At 45.1% G+C, this 24,738-nt stretch overlaps 1 protein-coding gene across 1 annotated transcript in view; it reads left to right on the forward strand.

The window, feature by feature from the left end:
- Nucleotides 1-24,738, forward strand: part of LOC119186866 (uncharacterized) — a 221,925-nt gene that overhangs the window by 46,936 nt on the left and 150,251 nt on the right. The window contains exons 3-4 of the mRNA XM_075869532.1: nucleotides 6,071-6,238; nucleotides 16,196-16,221. Of these exons, the coding sequence (XP_075725647.1) occupies nucleotides 6,071-6,238; nucleotides 16,196-16,221 (194 nt within the window). The remainder of the gene's footprint in view (nucleotides 1-6,070; nucleotides 6,239-16,195; nucleotides 16,222-24,738) is intronic.

Genomic DNA, 24,738 nt, shown 5'->3' on the forward strand with positions numbered 1-24,738 from the left:
CTGAAGGCCTCCCCTACGGCTGCTCTCATAATAATATAGTGGTTTTGGGACGTGAAACAACACATATCAATCAAGACAAAAACCCGTTATTATTTCAGGAGCCATTGAAGCTATAATTACCAGCTATCAGTTGTGCTTCACAGTGTACGTAACTACTATAAGACATTCAGACACCACGTTTTCCGTCACCACGCAATAGCATCATCTCTAAAGCTAACAGAACACGCACCCTCCGTATGCAAAAATCCCCTAACGTAGGCACTTCATGCTGATTGTATTCGCACCATTATGAAACATGTCTAGTCTATGGATTGTAACCTTATCTCTCTTCGAAAAATGATTTGATGTTTTCACGTTATCTTTTTACGAATTGTAAATTTTTCCTCTAGATTACTTGCAGACCACATGTCTCTATTGGAACCGTATTTATGGTCTTCATCGATCCATTGGTTGTTGTGCACCACAATCGTTTGAAATATAAACGCGAGCTTGAGTAGTGAGAAGGCACTTAAGATATTTTTCTAAAGAGTTCAACAACATGGAGCCCTGCTGTCAAGAATCGCGTAATGCCTCGTTTGTCATACTTTTTGGGGCGAAGCTCCTTAGCTACTTACATACTACTAACACCACAGAGAGAACGACCCATGGGTCGTACTCTATGTGGTGGTAGTAGTATGTAAATAGCCACTGCCATGGCCGGGATAGATTGCACATGTGCCTTCACTTCGTACGGCCGGGACAGTTCATTTGCACCTCAACAGCTCGGGTTCCAGTGACCAAATCGAAACGTCACATATGACGTCATTGGAAAAGAGAAAAAATAAAGACATGGATATGGCACTAGAGACTTCTCCTAGCCATAGGACAGAAATCACCAAGCGTAAAAGGCGCGTTTTTTTGCCATCATTACGCTTTCAAGATGCGTGCCCTGTCTGATTTGAGAGCCCGGCAAAGAAAGCCCGCGTAATAGACGTCACTCCTCCGCGGCGCTCATGGACATGTCATGTGTCTTGGTGTACGTATGAGAGTAATGAGTGTTGTCGAGGCCAGTGCCAAGTGTGTTGTGTATGGGGAGCCTACATGAACGGCCAGTTTTGTAGGTAGGCACCGTGTTGTGTAGCGGCAAACATACTTGGAGCATGTTTGCCGGCGTTTGCTGATACGACTGTTAGCACTATACACTTTACATCAAAGGAATCTACGGATGTCAACAGGTGTAAAGTTCGAAGCCTTCCCGATGACTAATCACTTCCCTTGCGGCGTTATACGTAGACGCTTCTAATCGTTGAAATAACCAGTGAGAAGTCGACAACTACAGGGGTCAACAAACTTGTTTATAATGACATAACGGCACGCTCCAGTACTCTCTGGCCCCATGCATGCCAACATGTAGTGGTTAACAGCCAACACGTGAGCATTCAATCCTGGCGGCTTTGAATATGAGAGAATTTCGGCTCTTTTAAAGCAATGCCAATCATAAAATGTAATCAGTGCAGTTCGCAGCGCGCCTTTTTGTTGTCTAGGCAAATGAGCTGACCAGTGACCTTCACTACAATACGTAAGGTACACGACTCACCAGTGTTGAAACAAGTACTAGCTCTTGTCCCTCGCCTATAGGGGATCCGGAGTTCGAGGGTCTGAATCCGTGGAGGAAGCATTTTCGATAGAGACAAATATGTTTGACACGTGTGTGCTGAAATTCAGGCACTCAACCCGATCTGATCGAAGTTACCGCAGCCCGCCAATACGGCGTCCCTAATAATCTTATCTGCTTTTGGCATTTTTAAATCTGAAAAATATTTTTACTCTTCGGCTGAGTTGCAACGCGGTGTGCATTGATGCAATGCAGAAGAAAACCAAGTACCGCGGTGCAATGAAGCTGCCAAGTTAACGAACGACGCAGCGTCGATGACGACCACAAGAATGTAAGATAACTTGAAATAGTCAAGCGAACCATATTGTAAAGAAAACACGTCTTTTTTTTTGTCATGTGTTCTCAAACTTTCTTGACAGGACGCAGCCAGTTGCAGCGCCATTTGAAGCCAACTGCTTTATCAATGACGTCATATGTGAGGTTTACTTTGGGTCACGTGACCCCAAGCTCTTGAGGTGCGAATAGAATAACCCCTTATGGCATTCGCATCGGGTGTAGTAGTCTCTCGCCGCTACTTTGTAGGAGATGTGTCAACCTTGACCTTCTTCCGCCGCTCCGTGCAGCAAGCGCATCACCGACACATGAGTTCAGGCACGCTGACAACTCACCTCGCGTTGAAAAATAAGTTGCTTAGTTGTTGAAGACGCACAAATGGTTTATGTCACTGTTCATACCTGATGATGCTGGGTTTGAACCTATATATCTCTGAAGAGTGCCCTTTGCTGGCAGTGTCACAAGGCCCGAAGTGCGCGCATGATCGTGGCCTCTTTGTGACACAAAGCGCCATATCACACACTCGTTGCAAGTTCTTGTGGGTACGCTGAATTCTTTTACCGTCACATTCCATTTGATGCAAAAGAAACGCGGCCTTTTTCTCTCCTTACTGTGCATCTATTTCGATTTTAACACATGCGTGGTGCTTGCTTTCGCGGTAATATTGAGCGGCCTTTTTCTCTTTTTTCGAGAATTGCTGCACCTTCCCGCGTTTCGAACGATGGTGTGACACATGGGAGCGCAATCGTCCTATCATAGCCTACAATTCACCCGCGCGTAGAGCATCACGGTTTATTGTTCGCGTGCAAACTCTTACTGCTTCTTGTTCAGTGAAAGCGCTTTGAGAAGTTGCAACATCCAAATCTCTTTCGTCGGTCTTCGCTTTTCGCTTCCTTGATGTTAACGTAGGGTGGCGAAACTCGTGAAGCAGGATTTTCGCGAAGCTTTTATGCATTTCAAATCAAGTAGGAAGGATAGTCCTCAAAACTAGTAGGCGCAGAGTCAGGAACAAGATTTTTGAGGTGGAACAAAGGCACATAGTCTTCATCGCGCATGTGCCTGCTGCATACGACTGTCGATACAGACTTGTCGTTGATAATGAGGTTTTCTCTCGCAATATTCTTTTGTGGCTTGGCGCAGAGCTCAGTATTGTTTGGGAATAGGTGAGAAGAAACGCCAGTTGTTTTCCCAGAACGGCACCTGCAATACGGAACCACGTTGATCGCGCGGCCGTGACAGGACCTAGCAATACACCTCCACACTGTTAATATATAACCATCTGCGTAATGCACGTACTGAAGGTTGCGCAACTGTCTTCTCGACTCAAGAAATTACTGTAGACTGAACACGGCCAAAGCACTTAATGAAATGCAGCTATGGTGGGTAAATTCCATATTATATCAAAAGGAAATTGACGACAACCTGCTGTATAATTTAGGCGATATTTACAAAAACAAGATACGTTCATTTTTTTTAAATATACATAACCAGTACTACCTTGAATTGCTCCCAGCCCACATACCATTTTATTATTGTTCTTTTTCAATTTTTCTGCTTGAGTTAAAATTATGAATGTGTGTATATACAACTACGAAGTCTTAGTTTAAAAGAACCGTCAAACAATTACTTTCTTTCCTCTTTCCCCGTTTTCAAAGCTACTCCTACAACGCATCGTTATAGGAGATCGCCAACGCAAAAACTTCTTCACGTCTTTTCTCTCCTTTGTTTCTTCTCCATTTTTGCTGTCTCTTTGCCATAACGTCCCACCTATCTCCCTCACCTTTTTTCTTTCTCCCTTTTTGTGTGTTTGTTTCCCTCCTCGTTGCCCTTTTCCATAGCATTCTCTCTTTCCCTTTTTGTCAGCCAACATGCCGCCAAGTTTTCGAATCAATGCCACTGAGCAGGCCACATACGAGAATTCGGAAAGCACATCTTGATGTTTTAATATACGCCACCAACTCCACCCCCCCCCCCCCCCCACCTTGTTTGGAACTGCTTTCTTTCATGTCTCCTTCATAGGTTTTCGAGAAGAGGCGTACACTGCTACTATCGGCAACCCTTTCTGGTAGCCGGATGTGGTGACTGTCTGCCGACACCGGAAGCTTTAAGCTCTTTCACTTGTTCGTGTCTGAAGCAGCCGCCTCTTTTGCAGCACACAGCTCCAGCTTTGCGTTTTTTTTTTCTATTTTCCCCACTCACTGCGCACATTTCTAAATTACTACCGCCTGACTTGAATTGAAGCGAGGACTACACTCTTTTCTTTATAGCATTTTGCTTTTCAGACAGCGATATCTAACAGGGACAAGCGCAACCATCATGATGTGACGTCACCACTAACCCCTTTAAAACTAACACGCCAAGGATGACACGGCGCTTTTCAAAAAGATAGGTCCTCCTATCGAAACGTCTGCCAGCCAGTCTGACACACTTCACCTGTTCATCTTGTGATTAACCCACTGTATTTTACTAGAAAAGGCATACATAAGTAATTATAAGACCGTAGCATTAATCACGCTGCACTAACCACGCAACGCTTGCCCAAATATGCAAATGTTTCCAACGGTTTCCTAAGACGACGTGGTGGTGGCACCTACCCGTCGCCTTGCGTTCTACACCTATCACTTCCGAGACGGGCGTGCACGCCAAGTGCTTCGTTTTCCAAGATAACTGCCAGATAGCGCTCACGCCTCACGTGTGATGTGAATTGATGCGCTGGTTTGCCAATGCTACATGCTCTAGGCACTCTAACGCAGCGCCTCCAGAATACCATTTACCCATTTTTTTGTGCACAACATCAAATAAACATTTCTTTCACTCTCTCCAGAGGCGAGACTATCGTCTTTCGACGATGTTTGCAGTGTAATACGCCGACTCGGGGCCAAGTTTGTTTAGACAACCCTCCCTTTATCCCTGATTTTTTATTCTTCCTCCGCCTCTTCGTCGAGAACCCTCATACCACCATTTCACATCGACAAACTTTCTTGTGCCGTGTGTGCGGCGCAGAAGAGGCAAGGTCAGAGTCGCTGTACTCCTACCGCCGACGGGAGGTGAAACATACCTGGAAACTCTCCCATTGTATTCGCGACGGGTGATAAGGCCGTAAGGAAAGAAGCATGCGCAGGTGAAATCTAGCCCGGACATGCCACTTCAACTTAGTTCTAAAAATTGCTCACTAGATGGCGTTGTGTGTGTATCTCTTTGTAAATAATAACACAACACTGCGTTAGCAGTTTTCTATAGTTGACGGAGGGATAGACCGATGAACGAATGGAGAGCAGACAGACATACACATTTATGGTTGGATAGACGGACGAACAGACGGTTCACCACACTCATCATCAGTGACTCCATACATATGCTGCGATTTTTTTGAGTGGCCCAGCCAAGCAGGTGTTCTCCCTGCCCCGCACACACGCACGCACACGTGTGCAACACAAAAAACCTAAAGTAGATCTCGAAGTGCGTGCTCTTTTCAGGAATACATTTATGTAAATAGGGTATGCACTACATGTGTGCTGCGCAACGCGTGCTCTACTTTTGCAATACTTCGAAGTTGCTACGAACTCACAACTTATGTGCTCACGAGCGAATATACGTGGAACTCTGCAAGCATGTTGTATTCGATCGCCCACTAGTAGTGCTATTCACACGCTGCGACGGTTGGAAGCGTTGTACGCTTGTGTACACAGTAGTTTTATTGTGATGTTAAATGTTTTACAGTGACTCCTGTGCATTAAATACCTGTGTTATTGAAGTATGCTAATTACATTCAGTTAAGCTTGATTCTCATCAACGTGATTTTCTGGTCGAACACGTCCTTGACACGCTGCAAGTTTGTGTTACATCGCACCCCGGGTACACAGCTTTTTATTATTTCAATCCATGGTAATATTTCAATCATGGCCGATGATAATTTTTGTTCAGAAAAAGCGATGACAGACATCCGATACCACAGCTTCAGCAACGCGGCCTCTTTATAGCTATCACTCTAAGTGCTCTAGCCACTCTCGATAACAGTGGACGAATAGGTCTCATTGCATTCAGAACGTAAATAATATCAATCCGAATGAAAATGAAGTAGTGTTGAACTCTAGGAATTTTCGCATATTACTTTTAACTTCTGCCCGTATTGCTTTTTTGTAGCTTGCCAGCAAGATCAAAGACAAGTGGAATGTCTCGCAAATGACACCTCACCAGAAAACACATGCCCGGGTGTAGGTGTTTACTGCACGAGCGGCGACAAACTTTGTGGCTGCGTTGGCTCTCGGTATCGCAATAACCGATTTAAGTGCGTCAAATATGGAGATTGTGGTAAGTAGCACCATCAATAAAAGCTCTCGTGTTATAACTAAACAAATTCTAAAGTTGGCGTAGCTCTTCAGGTTGGCACTTTTTGTCAAAAGTGTTGCTAAAATTTTGTTTAACCGAGTGCCACTAACTTCTTTTCCATTCCATTCGCTGCATAGACCATCACGCTCAATCTGCAGATAGCTATTGTTAAATATCGTTTATTATATCGTTAAAATGGTTCAGTGGTTGCTTTCTTAATCCTCGCCGGCAGTGCCTTGCCGTGTGAAATCAGAAATAGCATATGAGGACCCACGACAACCGCAACGATGCTTGCGCTAGTCTGCCGAACTACCAGCTCCATTGCAGTGGATCCTTAATTTTAGCTCCCTCATGTGCGCTGTGCAAGATGAGTTTAGGAAGTAAAAGATAGTACTTTTTTTGCCGCTCAGACAATCAACACACTTCTTTTACACTGAGTGTTACACTGTTCCAAAAATTGTCACGATTTCGTCAATGTCTACACAACACACAATATCTTAGAAATGTTTGCAGGGCGAAGACTAAAATCTGAAGGACAGATCTCGTAATTTGGCACAATGCGAATGGTTGTGTTCTCACTTCCAGCAAAAGGTGATTTATCAAGCGTTAGTACATGTCTGCAGATGGCGCACTAGATTTCGAAAAACGGTAATTGTGCAGTTATAATCATATTTTGGCACATGCATCCCTACATACTTGCTTTTCAACAATATACAGACACCAATCAGACGTTAGTTCTACAATTCTGAGCCACATGGTCTTCCTTTAGTTGGCATGGTACAACAGTATGTTGGGCAGATTACGATAAAGTATTCGAAAAGACAATAGAATATGGATTATGTTCGCACAACGTTTATGATATGTGACTGATAGGAAAATAATAATTAATAAATCAGCGGCGAGAAAAAAAAAGGCGCTCAAAAGGCCACCCCGTACGAACTAGGTGGGCTTTTCTGAAGAGAGCTCATTGTCATTGGCCGCGACACGAGCAACTTTCCTAAGACCCGCTGTGCCGTCAGGTCAGAGCCTTCTTCCGGAAAGAGTACTCTCGGGTAAAAAAAGAAACCTTATGACTTCGCTCTTTTTGTACCATCAGCTTGATTCACTGACGGCCTGCTTTGTCTGCCAGCTTTTTGAAAATTGAGAATGCGTGTATGTCACCATTGTTGGCTCAATTCAGCGATATGTTAATAGAAGGCCCGGGCAGTACCTATCTTGCGAAAAACCACCATGACACAAGGGATGCTCACTGCAGTTACCGGAAGTTCAGATGGAGCTGATAGAAATGAATAAAACAAAGTTAACTTCTCGAATAGCTTGGTCTCAGCTTACCGGCATGGTGTTTGGCTGTTATGGTCGTTACAAGAATATATGCCGCAGCATACCTCAGCCACACCGTCATCTTTTTTCGAACTTTCGGGGAGCACCTGCAGCACTTGACAGATGAAATATTGTGTGCGGCGGGGTTCACTTTGATCCCTTAGAATGCTCAAGTAGCTGGTACTTTGCTTTCGCTATCGGGTTTTACGATCGAGGGTAGTCGCTTTGCGCCGAGTAAGAAGATGGTACGAGCCATTGTGATTACCTGATGCCGGTGAACATTCAGGACTTCAGGTGCCTTTTGTACATGATGAACTACTACGAACAGCTGATACTAATGCTTGGAGGTCCACAAAGTTCGCAACCTCCTAAAGCACTTTGCACCTATCAGCGCGATATATGTGGCAGCGAGAGCAAGAGGAACTTTCAACGCACTATCCGAAGCTTTTGTGGCCAAAGCCTATGTGAAGCTGCCTGACCTGAAAAAGAATCTCACTGTTCAAGTGAACGAGAACGACCTACATTTAGGGGTGGTACTTCTTTAGCAGCGTCATGGCGCCCTTCAGCCAGTCGCCTTTACGAGGCGGTCACTTACCGCTTCCGAGCATGACTACAGCTTCACTAAAATAGAATATATTGCTCTATTTCTTGCTCTTCACTAGTTCTAATGGTATGTAGACGCTCCGACATTCCTAGGGGAGACAGACCACATCCCACTTCTATGACTTGACCTTTCGCGGGAGACCTAGGGCCATCTCAAAGGCTGGGCGTTGACTTCAAAGCAGTACAATTTTGTTGAAATTTTCTTGCGCAACCACTAAAAGTGTTTGAACATCTTGGCAGGCGGCTTGTTTTAGACGTTTATTTGTGCTACTCGCAAAGCGATAGCACGAAATAGACGCCGAGGCTTTTGGCTCGACTGAGTCCAAGAGAACGAACCCCGATGCCGAAACGGTTTTCGAGTCGACCTGCTTCGGTGAGGCCGCAAGCTATGTGGACGCTGTCAAGAGCGAAAGTGTAATAGTTGTAGAAACATTAGATGTGAAAAGCTACCTGGATACTAAAAAAATGCTATACCCGACATGGAGGCTTTGCATTTAGTTTTATGTTTGCGTGTGGCGGTTCGCTGTTGAAAGCTGAACCAGACCATTGCAGAAAAAAGTTGGAATGTGTCTGCTTGCTTAACATAAAACCTCAAAATACGATAGTCCTTCGTGTGCAGAGTCAATAAAACGTTTATTTACTGTTTTGCGTGACAAACACGGTAAATGGCAGTCTGAAGGCACTGTATGAGACATTAACGCAGTCTGGCAGTAATCTTGCAAAAAGAAAAGGATCTGTATGTACTTACATAACCCCCGATATAGCAAACGCGCGCCGTGCACATGCCATCTCCGAGGCCAGAAGTCGTGGGTAGAAGCATCACCGTATCGTCATAACTACACTTACTGTAGACGCTACCTCAAGCAGCAGAGTTGTCTATAGGTCTGCCATCTTGTCCACTGAGACGCCCACGTCATGCAGAAAACTCGAACCCTCCGAATGTAAGAGCTGACGCAGCCTAGCGGCTCCGTGTGCTTTCTCTCCAGTTCAAAACTTGTTGCTGACGCAATGACTTTCAATTCGAAGGAAAAAAAACTCCCCTAAATAATTGTTGTAGATAATACTGCTGCTACAGCTTGTTTGATGGTAGTCATTATAAAAAGACATTTTTGCTTTTAACAGCAAACGAAAATGACTTGACCTAATTTGTCGAGAATTGTGTGCACAATTCGAGACAAGCTAGATTTCATAAATTTCTCACTTCACGTTGGTTTTTAGCCGCTTTAAATAAATAAGCATCGGTCTCGATGATAGTATTGCTAGAATTGTGTTTCCATGAATTATAAATAACGCAAGAAAGCAAAGATTTTTCGCCTAAATAGTTTTAGCTGTGACATGAACACACGGTCATGCATTGAATGCAATGCCGCATAGGCCGCACTAAACTATCGCGTTTTGATAGAACTATAAGGTGCAGTTCAAACATTTACTAGTGAACAGTTTTATTGTTCTATTTCATTCGATGTATGTATATGAGTGCTCGCAAAAAATACATGCCCTGTTTGTTAATTTTCGCCTGCCCTAGCCGCAAGAATATCGCCATGAAATTTACAACAACACCTCATAATCGTATGTAACTCCGGCATGACATCTATGGTGATGTACGGCCTCTCAGTTTTTTTTTTTTGTCGCTTCGTGGAGTAGGGAGCGCAGTATCCTGTCATCGTCGCAACTTCGCCTGCATTTAGTCCCAACGGTGCACCACACAGACATCACTAACACTCAAGTTCAATATAAACAAACAACACAGGACACAGCGACAACACCAACAAAGTAGTACAATCCGCACTCAGTGGAATCGTCTCGCCGAACTGCCGAGACTACCCTCGCAGCGATGGTGGTGCCGCCAACTGCGCGGTGGTCGTCACCAACCGCACGGCCGTAAAGTTGGGGTTCCCTAAAATACACTTATTTTGCGCACGTGAGCGCGCTTGGAGAATGGGGGCGTGAGCGGCAACTTCTATCAGTGGCGCAACTCCGCTACAAAAAGGTAGCATATGCAACGTCTCCTCGATTAGGCTGCACTTTCTGCATGAAGTTTATGAAAGTGTCGTGCAAGTGTTGCATCAATTCCTCCTGTGTTGGGCAAGCCTGTAGTTTCAGGGCAGCGGTCGAATCCTGGGGAAAAGTGCAGCCGCATCTTTTACCTAGCGATACTTGGACGAGACGAGAATTCGCGCGAAAGCTAGTCCTGAAGAGCCGATGAACTCGGGCAACATAGCGTGAAATGGAGGACAGACGTGCAGGTGGCGCGAGATACACTCGCCGAATCAAGGGCCACAGTGCAGCACTCTCGAACTAGAGCCGAAAGTGCAGTCTGATCGAGGAGACCTAGAGTAACTCCAGACTTAGTAATGCTTATGAAGCCCCAACCTTTTGGTGTATAGCATTGCAATCTGAGAACAACGTAATAAACCCTACTGTTTTTTAAATTACGTTTGCGTGATTTTTCTAGCGTAAAAACATGCCCTAAATAATGAACTACTCATATTCTTCCTCACATATAAGTAACAATTGTTTTCTAATCGACTAAGTGTCTAAGTATGAACGCCGACATCTGGTGAATATTGGTGGACGTTGTGGAAGTAGTTGAAACGTCCACCTGATAGCAGAATCGTATTCTTTGACAGGCAAAGAATCGAATCAGACATATATGGACAGACCTGAAATTTTGTGTTGAAGTATCCCAAAAAGGTCTATCATTTTCAAAAATGACCATCGGTTAAAAATTCATAATTTATAAATAAACTTGCTCAGTGGTACATTGTACTACCATATGAAAAGGAAAGCCGAAATGCTAAAATTTCCGTCTCAGTAAGGGCCATCTGAGCTTCTTTATGAACACCAAAAAGAAGACACTTTTGGTGTTGCAATTCGATTCGCAACCACAAAAGACGCTTCGTGTGCTGGCAACAGTGGTCAAAAATACAACCATGCCTGTGCTTAACAGGTTCCAGACGGCGCTTTCGCTTGTCGCTGTGCTAAAGTTTCCTTATTGTGGCGTCGGATCACGTTGCTTCGTCAAAGGCCAATGGCAGTTGGCCACAGACCTTCTTATTCTTATTAACATAAAGTATTTTACTCGCCAAGCAGCAGAAATTGTGGCGTTGCGCGCTTTAGCATCGAGCCTTTTCAAGCAACCGCATCAGATTTACTTCAAGTTGAAGAACCTGTCTAGCGAGCTCGAGGTCGAAGAAAGCAACTGCTCATGAGTAGCAGGCTTCTCCGAAGCGTGCTAACACGCTAGCGCTTCGTTGGAACACTGCTAGAGGCAAGGCCTTAAGAATTTTCGAGGTGACTACACTGTCACTCATGCGGCATGTATTCGATTCACCTCTGTTGGCCCATCAAAAGCTGAATGCGCATGTCGTTCACCAGATTACCAAACAGAGCAATGGCTGGGTCACTGTATCTTGAGAAAGGGCAAATCGTAGTTTTGATTATTAGGAGTGCTTCCTTCTTTTTGTTCACAATCATGCTGTTAAGGTTCTAATGCCACCTGGATGCGAAGCCAGACAAGGTCATCCAATGCACAAGAAGCCGGAGGCGTCGGGCGATGGCGGTGGTGTTTCTGCGTTGCTGTTAAGCACTTGTGAGGGAGCGGGCAAGCTGACGACACTCTTCCGCGTATTTAGCAGCTTGTGACACCAATATCGACTGAGCAACATCAGGGCGGTAAGGACTGATTGTGTCTAGCGTGCAAGAGGGCTCGCGACCATAAAGGAGGAAGTATGGAGGGAAAACAGTGGTTGTCTGGACAGCAGTATCATGCGTCTATGTTACAAAAGTGAGAACACTGTCCCAGTTGGAGTGATCGGTTGCGACGTACATTGACAGCATATCTCCTAGTGTACAGTTGAATTGCTGTGTAATGCCATTAGTTTGACGAATATACGCGGTGGTGTTGCGATGAATGACTTGGCATTCCTTGAGAAGCGATTCGGTAGCGTCCCACAAAAACACACGCAGTCGGTCATTCAGGAGTTCACATGGTGCACCATGACGTAAAATGATCCGATGCAATAAGAAGCGACCAACGTCACTTGTTGGCGCAGCACCGAAACACCAAGCACCGAAACAGCATTCCTCAAGTTGAGCTGTAAATCGGCGGAGGCCAGGCAAGTGAGCACTACCTCGGGGCGCAGAAGATGTATTGAAAAGTCGCTTGAAAATATCACGACATCATCTAAATAACAGAGACAAGTCGGCCAGTCCAGCCACGGAAGATGTTGTCGATCATGCGCTCGAAAGTGGCAGGCGCATTGCAGAGTCCGATTGGCATGACGCTAAATTCGTATAAGCTATCGGGGGTAACGAAAGCCGCCTTGGGGCGATCAGCCTCAGCCATGAGAACATGCCATTAACCTGAGCGCAGATGTAGTGACGATGAAAACTCCGTGCCTTGTAAGCAGCCAAGGGCATCGGCTATGTGAGGTAGAGAGTAAACATCTTTCCGCATTATCTTATTCAACCAGTGGTAGTGGACGCAAAATCTTATTGAGGTATTCTTTTTCTTGACTAGAAGAGCTGGGGAGGCCCATGAACTGTTAGAGGGCTCAAGAATGCCCCACTTCTACATGTCGTCAACTTGTTCCGCGATTATACGACGCTCAGATGGCGATACCCGATACGGACGGTGACGTAAAGGAGCGCGAAGGCCAGTATCGATTTGGTGAGACACTGTGGAAGCACGTCTCAAAGTCCCTTGCTGGCGGTCGAACCTGGCGCGGAAGCGCTTGAGGAGGGCGATGATGTCGGCGCGCTGCTGGGCCGTAATGTTGGTGTCAATGCAGCGTGAAATTGCGTCGGTGAATGGTAGGGAAGAGAATGACACGGAGCAATCAACAGCGTCAATAGGTAGTGTAGTCGAGTGTTCAGAAACTACACGTGCACTTGTGGGATCAATGTCATCGGCAAAGCTCAGTCACTCTCCGCAAGGTAATTTAGAGGCGAGGGAAACGGATTTGAAACATAAATTTCACTTGATGCATCCTGGATGTTCAGAACGCCGAAAGGTATGAGGAAGCACTTGCGGCGGGCAGCGGTTTCAAAACGCGTAAAAAGAACAGTTGAGTCATTAGAGACGTCACAGGAAAGCGGAACTAGGGCTGATGAGAACGTTGTATTGAAGTGTCGGCGGCAACGAAAACCTTTGCGCGTGAAAGGGGCCAGTCAAGTGAAGCGGCGTTAAAAACGGCGAGAACTCCGCTTTGTCGCGAGCACAGTCGATGACGGCATGATGAGTGCAAAGAAAGTCTAAGCCTAATATAAAGTCATGGGAACTCTGCGGGAGCACTACAAACTCGACGGCATAAATAACATCAGCAATAACGACGCGTGCTGTGCATGCAGCAAAAGGGCTAATTCGTTGCTCGCTCGCAGTGCTCAAAACGAAGTCGTGAAGAGGCATTGTGACTTTTTTTAGTCGACGGTAAAGTTTCTCAGTCATTACAGACACTGCGGCGCCAGTATCGACCAATGCAAAAGCACGTATGCCTTCAACCGAGACAGCAAAGACTTAGGACGGCAAAAAACAAGGTCTTGCGGAGTTAGAAAGATCCGCAGTTTTTGCCCGTGGAACTGCGGCTTCTAGTTTTCCTCAAAAACAGGGCTAGGTTGACGTAGCATAGGGGAAAAGGAACGGCGTTGAGGTAAAGGCGACCGGTATCTGTTTAAGTTCTGGCGAGATGAATATGTGTCCATGGTGGCAGGCTCGCCAGATACCGCAGGCTCAGGTGGCGGTGGGAAATCATAAGTGTTGGACCGGACGTCGTCACGCAGGAAAAACTCACGCCGTCGACAAAACCTCGTCACCTGACCCGCGACTAAACAGGCGAAGCATATGAGGCGGTTGTCTTGAGTGCGCAAAGATTCTGAAAGTGTGGAGGTGGTTGTCGGCACAAAGGACGGGCAGAAAGGTGCAGAGGCTCAGGCAATACGGTAAAGGGGTGTGTGGACGTAGGCGTTCACGAAAACGAAACGTGGGCGTTCACGACAGGAGACGTCGAGTTCCGTTCAGTTCTTCGGCATAAATCAATGGAGCAGCCACTGGTGGTGCGAGAGCTGTTGGTAGCACCTCTGACACTTCCTCCTATACGACTCGCTGTATTGATGGCGCTAACGTTGATGGGGCACCTTCGGAGGTATAAGGCACGAATGACAACTGGCGTGCCACCTCTTCTCGTACAAATCGCTCGATCTCTAGAAGCAAAGTGGTGTGCTCTACAGCAATGCCAGCCGATTTTAAAGCGGAGAATAATGCACATGGTGGGCTGGCAAGATGAGTGGTGTCACGCTGTTTACAGAGCTCGTCACAGCTCTGACAAAGTTGGATCACTTCCGCTACAATTATTGGGCTCTTGGCGACAAGCATCTGAAATGCGTCGCCAGTCACGCCTTTCAAGATGTGTTTGATCTTCTCGGCTTCTGTCGTGGCCGAGTAGACACGCCGGCAAAGGTCCACCACATCTTCCATATAACTGGTGTAACTTTTACCATTTTGCTGAGTCCTAGAACGCAAGCGCTCTTCGGCCCGTAGATTGCGAAGCGCTAGACGGCCAAACAAGACTGCAAACGCCGTTCGGAAGGCTGATCAGGTGGGAAGATCTCTCTCGTTATTACGGTACCACAGACTGGTTACGTCGGTCGAATAATACTGGACGACGGTAAGCTTATGCGCATCGTCCCACATGTTTGTGCTTGCTCACCCGGTCGCATTCGTCAAGCCAGTCTTCCACGTGTTTGTCATCGATTCCACTGAATGTAGGTGGATCGCGTTGGCGAAAGGAGCCGAGACAGACAGGAGCTGCAGTAGTTGGAGCGACGTTGCTGCCTGCTGATCGTCGTTTGTGGACATAATAGCAACCATGTATATATATATATATATATATATATATATATATATATATATATATATATATATATATATATATATATATATATATATATATATATATATATAATGCCCACGGGAAGTCATATTTTCAGCCACATTTCTTCATATTTACGTTACAATTTGGTCTAATATCTTCCCCTATACTTTCCTTGGCACTATTGTCTGTTAGATCTCACTAATATTGTGTAAAAACACGAAAAAACGAGACCTTAGGTATACACAACTTTCCTAAATATATATATATATATATATATATATATATATACATATTACGCATGATACAAGGCCATGATAATGCGAAAAATACAGTCACACAAGCAGCGCAGCGAATTTCCTAAAGCACTTGCCTATATAAACGAAACTATACTCCATGCTTAGAGAAGCTAAAATATTGATACAAATGCACACGCGATAATTCATTTTGTACTGAGGAGAATTGAGTCAAAGCCAGTGAACTGTTTAGAACAAACCCCATGTTGTCCCTCACGTTTTTTTTTCAATGCTAAATTTCTGATTAGCTTCGTTCTCCACCACGTGTTGTTTTCACCCTTCTGGAATGAATGGAGCGATTCGTTGCCATCTTTCCACCACGATGCTTCGCTTTGTGACACACTGCAATGCCCTTTCGACAATGCTTTCTCCTCTTTTTCTGGGAGGGGGGGGGGGCTCGCGCGTGCTACATTGCGAAGATAAGGGAACAATGCAGCCATTTTTAAACGTGGGCAAGGTGTTTCAAAACTGAACCTGTTAGCGCCACTTCCAGGCGCGGTCACTCGGTGGCGAACGCATAGTTGGAGTAGCTAATAACTTGGTATCAGGAAATTTTCCTTCAGTAATGCAGCATAGTTATGTAGGTGCTCAGCAATTTTAGTGAGTTGTGCTAGTTTTCGGATTATGTATTTACATTGAAGGACACTAGTTGCTTTTCAGCCCTAAATACCAAATACAACAAGTATGACTGTTCATCATGGGACTTTTCTTAGTGACTCAGAGGGTGTGATTATCATAAATATTTACATGTTTTTAATGTTCTGCTGAAAAATTCACCTCACTCTTTTAAAAAATGCACTTTTTGCTGTAACCTCAAAACAAAGTAATTTGAATGCCTTTTTATATTTCAGTTGAACGGAAGTACGACACCATGGCGGTAAGGCTACTTTTATAACAGGTTCAACATAGAGTTTTTGTGTTTCGTAGTAACTTAGTGAAAAATCTTTTCGCGTGAGGTATTGCCTCAAGACAGTTGGAAAATGTTGCTAAAAAACATTTTGGTCAACTTAAACGTAGATTATACATGAATGACCCACTCCTTCCGTCTGCTTCGAACTGGTTTTTCAGGCGCATCAAAGCACGACTTTCGATCTAAGTTGTATTGGAGAATAATTTTTGTATCGGGAATACTACCAAAAATGAAAAAAATATAAAATGAACTCGCTTTGCAGAGGATGATTGGCCACCCTAAGACATAACTTGGCCAATGCGTGCCACATGAATACATCAATTAACTCTTCTCCCTCAGTCCACATCAGCTTCAAAGGAACTGACACAAGAGGCGGTGCGATTTGCACCGCAGCGGAGAGAGTGCAACAAATTTTTGGGTCTGGTGGGACCTGAATTGAAATTTCAACTTCATTACGTTGAACGCTGGAACGATGTGTCGGGAGGTTGGTCTGGTCTAGATTTGAAGAATCAGAAGGGGTTCAAAAGGCTGTAATATGACTGAGCGAATTTATGGTGACACATGAGGCTTACAAGCAGTTGAAAAAGGACAGACACGCCACATACTCTGTAGTTTAGCAAGCTAGGCGTGGGGTTCTTTATTTATGAAGATATAACTGGCGACATAAAAGAATGCTTCAGCATTTATGAGAGGGTGGCGAGTATCGTGATTCAATTTATTAAAACGTTAGTAATGGAGGTGGTAAAGGCCTACGCCCCCACATCCAGCCACGATAGAGATCTGCCGACCGCTTCTACAAAAACACTGAATCCAGAGTTTCTCACAATTACCTAGAGGGAAGTGTAGCGCCATCGTCTATGCGAATTTCTTGAGGGGCGATATTGGAGCACTGGGAATGACGGTAATGAGTCCGCAAGGCTTGTGTTAGCTTGTGTTGAGCGAGGCTTCGGCTCAAAAGCGAGAACGACTGCGTGAATAAATATTCTCTAAAAAACGTTTAGAGGCAGATCTCATTCATGCGTATAATATTCTAAAATGTCCACTGACCTTGACGGCACAACCAAACGTTGAAGAAAAGAAACAGACGACATAAACGTGGCAGAAAGAACCCTCCCTTTGTCGTCTGCCTGCCAAGTTTAGTGGTCATTGTTTACATCTTACGCTTCGTAAAATTGTACATCAACTTCGAAGGTTCTGGTGTTCAATACAAGTTTTTGTGCATTATTACGTACTTTTTTAGTAAGAAATCAATCATTTTAGCGTGAAGTCAGACGCATCTTCTAGGTAGACAAGTGCAAGTGAAGTTCGAAGCTCAAGTATGTTGTCATTTCCTTGCATCCAGCAGCTCACTAGCGCCAGATTTTGCTCTAGTTATGATTGTGATAAACTCTGTGGCTGAATCCATAAACAGCAAGATAGAGAAACAATACCCTGCACTGATGGCACATTTCAATGTCACGGTGGCTATAAGGAGGCTGGGGAAGATACAGTATAGTAACAGGACATCGGCTCTACAAATCTCATATAGGAGTTACAAGTAGAGATTAACCAACGAAATAACTAACCGTAAGTGAGCGAGGAGGAGTTTTAATGGCGAAAGTTAAATTTAAATACACTTCATAACGTACGCACGTCTGATTTTATAATGAACCAGCCACGTTCGAACGAATGTGGCAGGTTGTTTCTTTACGGACTCAAAGGGTCTACTTGGCAGCGCTAATTGGAAAACATTATTATGCAATCTGCTACCATGTAAACATACTTTGAGAGGCAGGACAATTTATTATTACATCACACCAAACTTCAGCTGAATTTGCCTTTACGAATATGATGCGCAGCCTTGACGCTTACGGCACAGACTGATCTTGACGAAATTCGAGAAGGGAAGGTATTCGCTCTGCCGGAACCCACAAAATATGTACACAGTTTTGTGGGGCCCCGCTGCTGCTTTTGTTGGCACGGCAAGAGCTTTAGAGAAATAGCTGGATGTCTCACAGATTTGCTGTACGTCTATCAGAACTCGTCTTTAGCGCAATCAGCAGCTTTCTCGAAGCTTATCATTATGCTCAATGCTGCTCCAAGCTCGCCACGCTTCTCTTTTGGCCCGTTTCAACCATTCAGCACCAACAAAAGTACGCATTCATGCTAGTTGTTAAGTAATAAGCACTTCACTGGCGCTGCAACGACGTGAGTAAAATTGCATAACTTATCACAGGAGGAGATTTTCGGCTCGGAGTGGTAATATTCAATCAGGAGCACAATACTTCGCTCTAGGGTGCTATCCAGGATGGCTCCAGCTTCTCAGGGGCAAGACTTGGCTCCAAGTTCATTTTACCTGGTCATGGCAGGAAAGCAGTGTGAATAGCGTAGAAGCAGCGTTGCGTAAAGTGTATACAAAAATGTGCGTGGGGTAACAAATAAATATGTGGTATTAGATGTGGCTTTGAAAGAAACACTGCGATGAACGCGTCAGAACCGCAGCTCAGCGAGCACGTATTAGTCGCAATATCTCTTTTGCAACTGAATGTCACTTCTCCAATAGGCGTGCTCGTTCGAGCTTGCTTTATTTCAGGCAAAATGTCTCATTCCTCCTTCAGTGTAAAACATTCCTGCAAAAGACATTCCTGCAAAAGTGAATCGGTAAAAACAGCACCTCCGCAAGCGTGTGAATATTACCGAGAATATAATAGGTTGGGTCATTGAGATTTTTGCGCCCTTAACAATCAGGACAAATCAGGACAACCAAACGATCATCACTCCGCCGTCGTGCTGTGAGAGCTGCTCCGCCTATACCTCCCGACCCCGAACCTCTGTCTTTCATATAATGTACGTTTGACTAGTCCGTCAGTACTGCACAATGAACGCAAACTTTATGATACGAAGTTCTTGCTCTTGTGCCTCCTTTTTCCAGCTGGTCCTTGACCTTTTACATAATGTCGGCCTTGCCATTAAGCTTATACAACTCGAATAACAACTCACACTCTTGCACCCCAGCTTCATTTCAAATAATGTTCGATAAAGTTCAGAAACTGACGCTCATTGATTTAACTTTGATTTTCTGTGACCGGTCACTTTGATCTAACTCTCTATCAGTCCAATAAAGAGTTTGGGGCGTATTGAATGTGAGACCGCCTATTACTAAGTGATATTCTTGATATTTTTAGTGGGTTCATGTCGTCAGTATGACGTTAAACACGTTTATACAATAATCCTATCCTCGACGAGACAGCGGCCAGCAATGCTTTACCCAAGTTCCTTAAAGTTCAAGCTCGCAGTTGGCCTGATAGCCACTTCAAAAACCTAAAAAAATGGCGTGTTTGCCAATAAAACTGGCCCTGCCGTAAAGCGTAGACAAAACCAGGAACCTTTTTGCAGACGATAGTCTTTCTTGGGGTACTTCAACGTAAAACTTTTGGTCTATCTTTCTCCCTGTCTGTCTGCCTGTCTGTCTGTCTCTAAATTTGTTCGTTTGTCCGCCGTAACGATACTTCAAACGGCGAACGCCATCCACAGCGCCCACCAATATTGCTCAAGTTTCAGCGTTCATACTTGTGCTATTGTCAATTAAAGAGCGATGATTGCGCATATCGGAGGCAGCATAGCAACACGTCAATGTTTTGTATGTGTGGCTTAATTCTAAATAATGCATACATAAGTAATTCTAAGAACAGTAGCGTTAATCACGCTGCGATGACAGTGCAACTTGATGTTCAAAAAGGCAAGTGTTTCCAACGCTTTGCTAAGACAACACGGTGGTGGCACCCGCCCGTCAATTTCGGCTCTACACGTTATCGCTTCCGAGACAGGCGCGCATCTTTCTCTGTGGACGTGCACGCCTATCTTCATTTTCGAAGATAACTGCCAGATGGCGCTCGTGCCTAACGTGCCTCGATAGATTCGTCCACCTTTGCTGCACGGATAGAGACTCTCCAACGCAAAGCTTCCAGAATACAATTCACCGATTGTCTCGCACTGAACTTCAAATAAACGTTTTGGTCGCTCTCTCCTCGTGCTCTCTCCTCGTGTGTCTTTCGACGACAATTGTAGTGAAACATGCAGATACGGGCCCAGTAGTTTTGTATGTGTGTGGCCACCAGATTTGTCAGCAGTAGCCTTGAGGCAAGCCCACACTGATATAAGTGCCTTCATACCATGTTACATAAAGAAAACTGCCATTCTTGACACAATGTTCACCGTTGAAAAGAGAAAAATTGTAGAACAGCAGCTGTTTGTGCGTGAAATTGCTAGTCGTACTCGAGAAAGTAGGGTTGGTCATTGTGCTTCTGAATTATGTACACATTTTTGGTTCACCCAAACTTACAATATCAAAGCTTTGTTCTCCTTCGGCCACTCTTTTGTAACTGTACAACAGTAATGGCCTTGGTGTTTTCGATTCTAATAAGTTGGAAATCGAGTAGTGCGTAAAAGGATAATCTTGTACGCAATGTTCAAGCTGGCATTCGCTCCACATTGAACTTTCCAGCATATGTGAATCTGATAAATGTTCGAATCAACTTCAGCGCCTTTTTTACGGAGGCCTACCCTGTTTTTAACCGCTCGCAACACAGCGATGTGGACCGCTAGCGGCCAACGTGAGACAGAGTATTTTGAATAATTGCAAGAACACTGCCGAATACAGCAACGTCCGCTTTTCACCACACTTGTACGGCTAGGCTCTAGCACACGACGAACAAACTAGCAATGCAAACATGGTCCACAAGGAAGGCAAGGCTAGTGTCCTTCTTTGGTCTCTATGCCTTCTGCAATACGTGCACGGGGTAGCGCCTGTGGCAACGGGCACAAGACATGGCATAATCATCCACGAGCCATTCTAAGTCCAAGTGGACTCAATCATCAATGCTAGACTTGTATATGGTCAGAAATGACATGTAATCTATAGAGGAGGCTACCTTCATCTTATTACATTTGAAGAACCCCAGTGTGTGGCAGAAATCATTGCCTTATGATGAAGTTTCGAAGGGCCACGCAAGCAGTGTTTATTAACTGGTCGCATTTCACTACACTAGGAACACGCCGCTAACTTTAGGGTCTACTTTGACCAGTTTGAACTTATGGATATGCATGAATGTTCAACAACTCGCTTCGAACCTTACGTGTCCTCTGCGCCTCGCTCTTAAGCAAAGAATGGCCGACATCTTGCTAGATCACCATCTCAAGTTTACTACGCCTGCACCATAGAGCTTCGCTGATGTAGTTCCATTTCCCCAACAGATCCTGGTGCCAACACTATTAAAATATGCTGTGGTCGTAGTAAGGCCTAACCCCATAAGTCCTGCTGTACCTTTCACTTATGTAGACGCCGTGGTTAGCCCATGTACGCAGTCTGTGATGCTAACTTACAACCCTTACTACTGAAATGGCGCCAGAAGACAACAAAAATTTCCATGTAAAAAACGCAAGACGAAGCAAAAGCGCCGACTCTCCACCAAACCTTTGTCACGTCCTGAGAAGGAGAGCGTTCGTGGCTCCCGGCAGGAGCAGTCACTCATCGCGTCGTTTTCGTGTTTCCTGGATGCTTCTCAGTGGAAATCACTATATCCAGCAGATTTCTCTCTACTAATTGACGCCACAAGTCATCGTGACGATTCTGACACAAAATTGGGTGCGAGGACTTACTTTTCACCATTTTACGCCCGTTTTTGTGGTCGCTACGCCGGCAGAAGAGCCACCGCCAGAGCATTCGCCGGACGCATCACCGCTCTCACTGTGACGCTGCTAGGCGTCACGAGGAATCTTGAAGAACGCGGTGCCCTACACGCTTTGTGAGTTTGAATTTTTGATCAAATGGAAGTGGCCTTGGAGGGGGAAACTGTTTTGAAAAAAAAAATTGAGTACAACACTGGATATAGACCGGTCGGACAGCGGAAGATTACAAAGCAAATGCCAGAGCAACCACACGAGCAGCAGTCGACTGGGCGAGGGGAGGAGAAACTGAGGGCAACGACTTCGCCAAATGAACAGAGCTAGCAGCATGCCGGCACTTCCGAGAGAAGACTACGAAATAATTGTTTGACCTCGTGGGGGACTTCGCGTCAGTGATCACAGTGCCACCCGCATTGCCAACAGCGTCTACCAAGCGGCCAATATACCAAGGGAACTCCGAGAGCAAGGTACCATCTGCCTCAACTATCAACAAAACATTGTTGGCGTCAGCACTCCTGTCGAAGAACTTGCCAATAAATACCAGCGAATCACCTGTTTTGAATTAAGCACGCAAGAATTTGAAGAGAGCACTTATGAAGCAGCCCCAGAAAACACTTTCCAGGGAGTTATCCGGGGAATATCGCTAGAAGACACAGCCCAAGATATAACTGAAAACGTCGTTAGTCCCAGGAACTGAACTGCGCTCGTGGCCAAGCGAATGGGCAACACCACCAATGTGGTTGTACTCTTCAACAGCTACCGCGTCCCAAGCTACGTGAAATACGTTGGGGCCTTGCTACGATGTTTGTCATACAGAAAACAACTAGACGTGTGCTACCACTGTAGACGCTTGTAGCATAGAGCTGATGTTTCTCTAACCCTAGGGACAAGATATGCCAAGGCTGCAGAATGCCTAATCCTCCCGAAAGCCACGAATGCAGAGCAGGTGCCAACTATGTGACGAAGACCACCACACAGCACACCGAACCTGCAAAGCAAGATATAACACACCTTTCATGTGCGGAAACACCGCCGGTAAAGAGCCAGACAAGAACAAGAGAATCCATTCTTCGCAGCGTAAGACAGGCCATATCACGCCAACACAGCGGGGGACAACATATCGGAGTCCTTCCCCAGTTTGCTGCATGAGATGAAAAGCCGCTCAAGGTCCAGGAACCACTCCAGATATAGGAACCGCTCCAGGTTCAGGAACCCCTCCAGGTCAAAGTCACGCGCCCAGACAAGGGCCAAAGAACCCGAAAACCCTGGCACCAACACTTCGTTCAAGGTGAGCTGCGCAGATAGGGTCAAAAGGACGCGCGCAGAATCGGAGGCAGCTTCTGACCAAAAAGTCGCCGAATTCGAGGAAGAGTTAGCACAACTTAAGGAAATGACTACGCAGAACAATCAGACAACTGCCGCCATGAGGGAGAAAAAAAAAATTGAGGAAAGACACTCACAACTAAAGAACAAGCATGGTGCAGTGCATACCGCAATGATTATAACACAGGATAGTGTAACCATTTTGTAGGAAAGCACTGATTGCCCTGTTTCAAAACGTAAGGCTGTAGAGAACAACAGCGATGGTACTAGCAAACACTAGAAAACCAAGACTGCAAACATGTTGCATAAATGTCAAGATGAATTTGAACAATGCATAGATTGATGAATAAGCACAGTTGAAGAAGCTGTTAAAACTCAAACTGAGACAATGAACGACATTAGGGAAACCATGGGAGGGCAATTCAAAGAGTAGGGAACGGCTATTATGCAGAAAAACAGAACAGTTTTACAAAAACAGCACGTTCACCAGCAGCTACTAGATAGCCTATCCACCAGGTTAACAAAACTTGAAAAATGGCCCTATGCTACACGTACACAAGCCAGTGGAGTAGCGTCCAATAAAACGTTCATCAAATCTTCACTACTAAAGCCGGATATCAGAAACCCGGTGACTACTCAGCAATAACTACCGCCATGGACAGTGGCAATTATTACCACTGTCCATGACGGCAATTATGTTACAAACACAAAAGCTGCTTTGTCGCGGCAGTAGTTAACCACAACAAATATGTAATATGGCATTAGAATATTAGAAGTTACAGAAACAAGAAAGCCATCCTACACCGGTAACTTAACGATAAAAAAGCAGATATTATCATGCTACAGGTGACGCATGGCCTCGCTAAGTGGTCGGGCTACTGCTCCATCGGCGGTACCAAGGGGGAGACTAAAGCCCTCACAACTTTAGTGCGGAAAGACCACATATGGCAGTGCGACACAGCTTGCAGGCTACTGATATATATAATATACTACTAGACATCATACCCACCAGAGAAAAAACGAAACATTGTGCTCATCCGTGTACAGTAACCCGTGTACAGTAACCCGAAATTCATATGGAACAAATTTTAAACTCTTTTTAGGCGCACGCTTACTATAGCGGGCAGCTGAGTTGTAATAATCGCAGGAGACTTTAATGCCCTTAATTTTACATAAGGCTTTAAACACGTTCACCCGAAGGGCAGGGATCTCTCGCTCAACTCGCAACAGCAAGACTTCACCCTCATCACTGACCACACTATGCCCAGTAGGCAAGGAAATAGTGTCTGTGGTGATTCCACGCCCGACCTTACTTTTAAAAAGAACACGAAATGTGCACGATGGCTAAATACAGAGCAAGAAGTTGGAAAGAATCATTCCATTAATGAAATTAAGCTTTTGGGGTTCTACCAAACACAAGGGCAAACAGCTCAGGCTAGTTGACTGGGTAGAATTCAGAAGGATACGAGAGGGCATCGCAGAAAATATTACAAACAT

The sequence above is a fragment of the Rhipicephalus microplus genome, chromosome 7 (assembly GCF_043290135.1).
Source record: "Rhipicephalus microplus isolate Deutch F79 chromosome 7, USDA_Rmic, whole genome shotgun sequence".
Classification (NCBI taxonomy): Eukaryota; Metazoa; Arthropoda; class Arachnida; order Ixodida; family Ixodidae; genus Rhipicephalus; species Rhipicephalus microplus.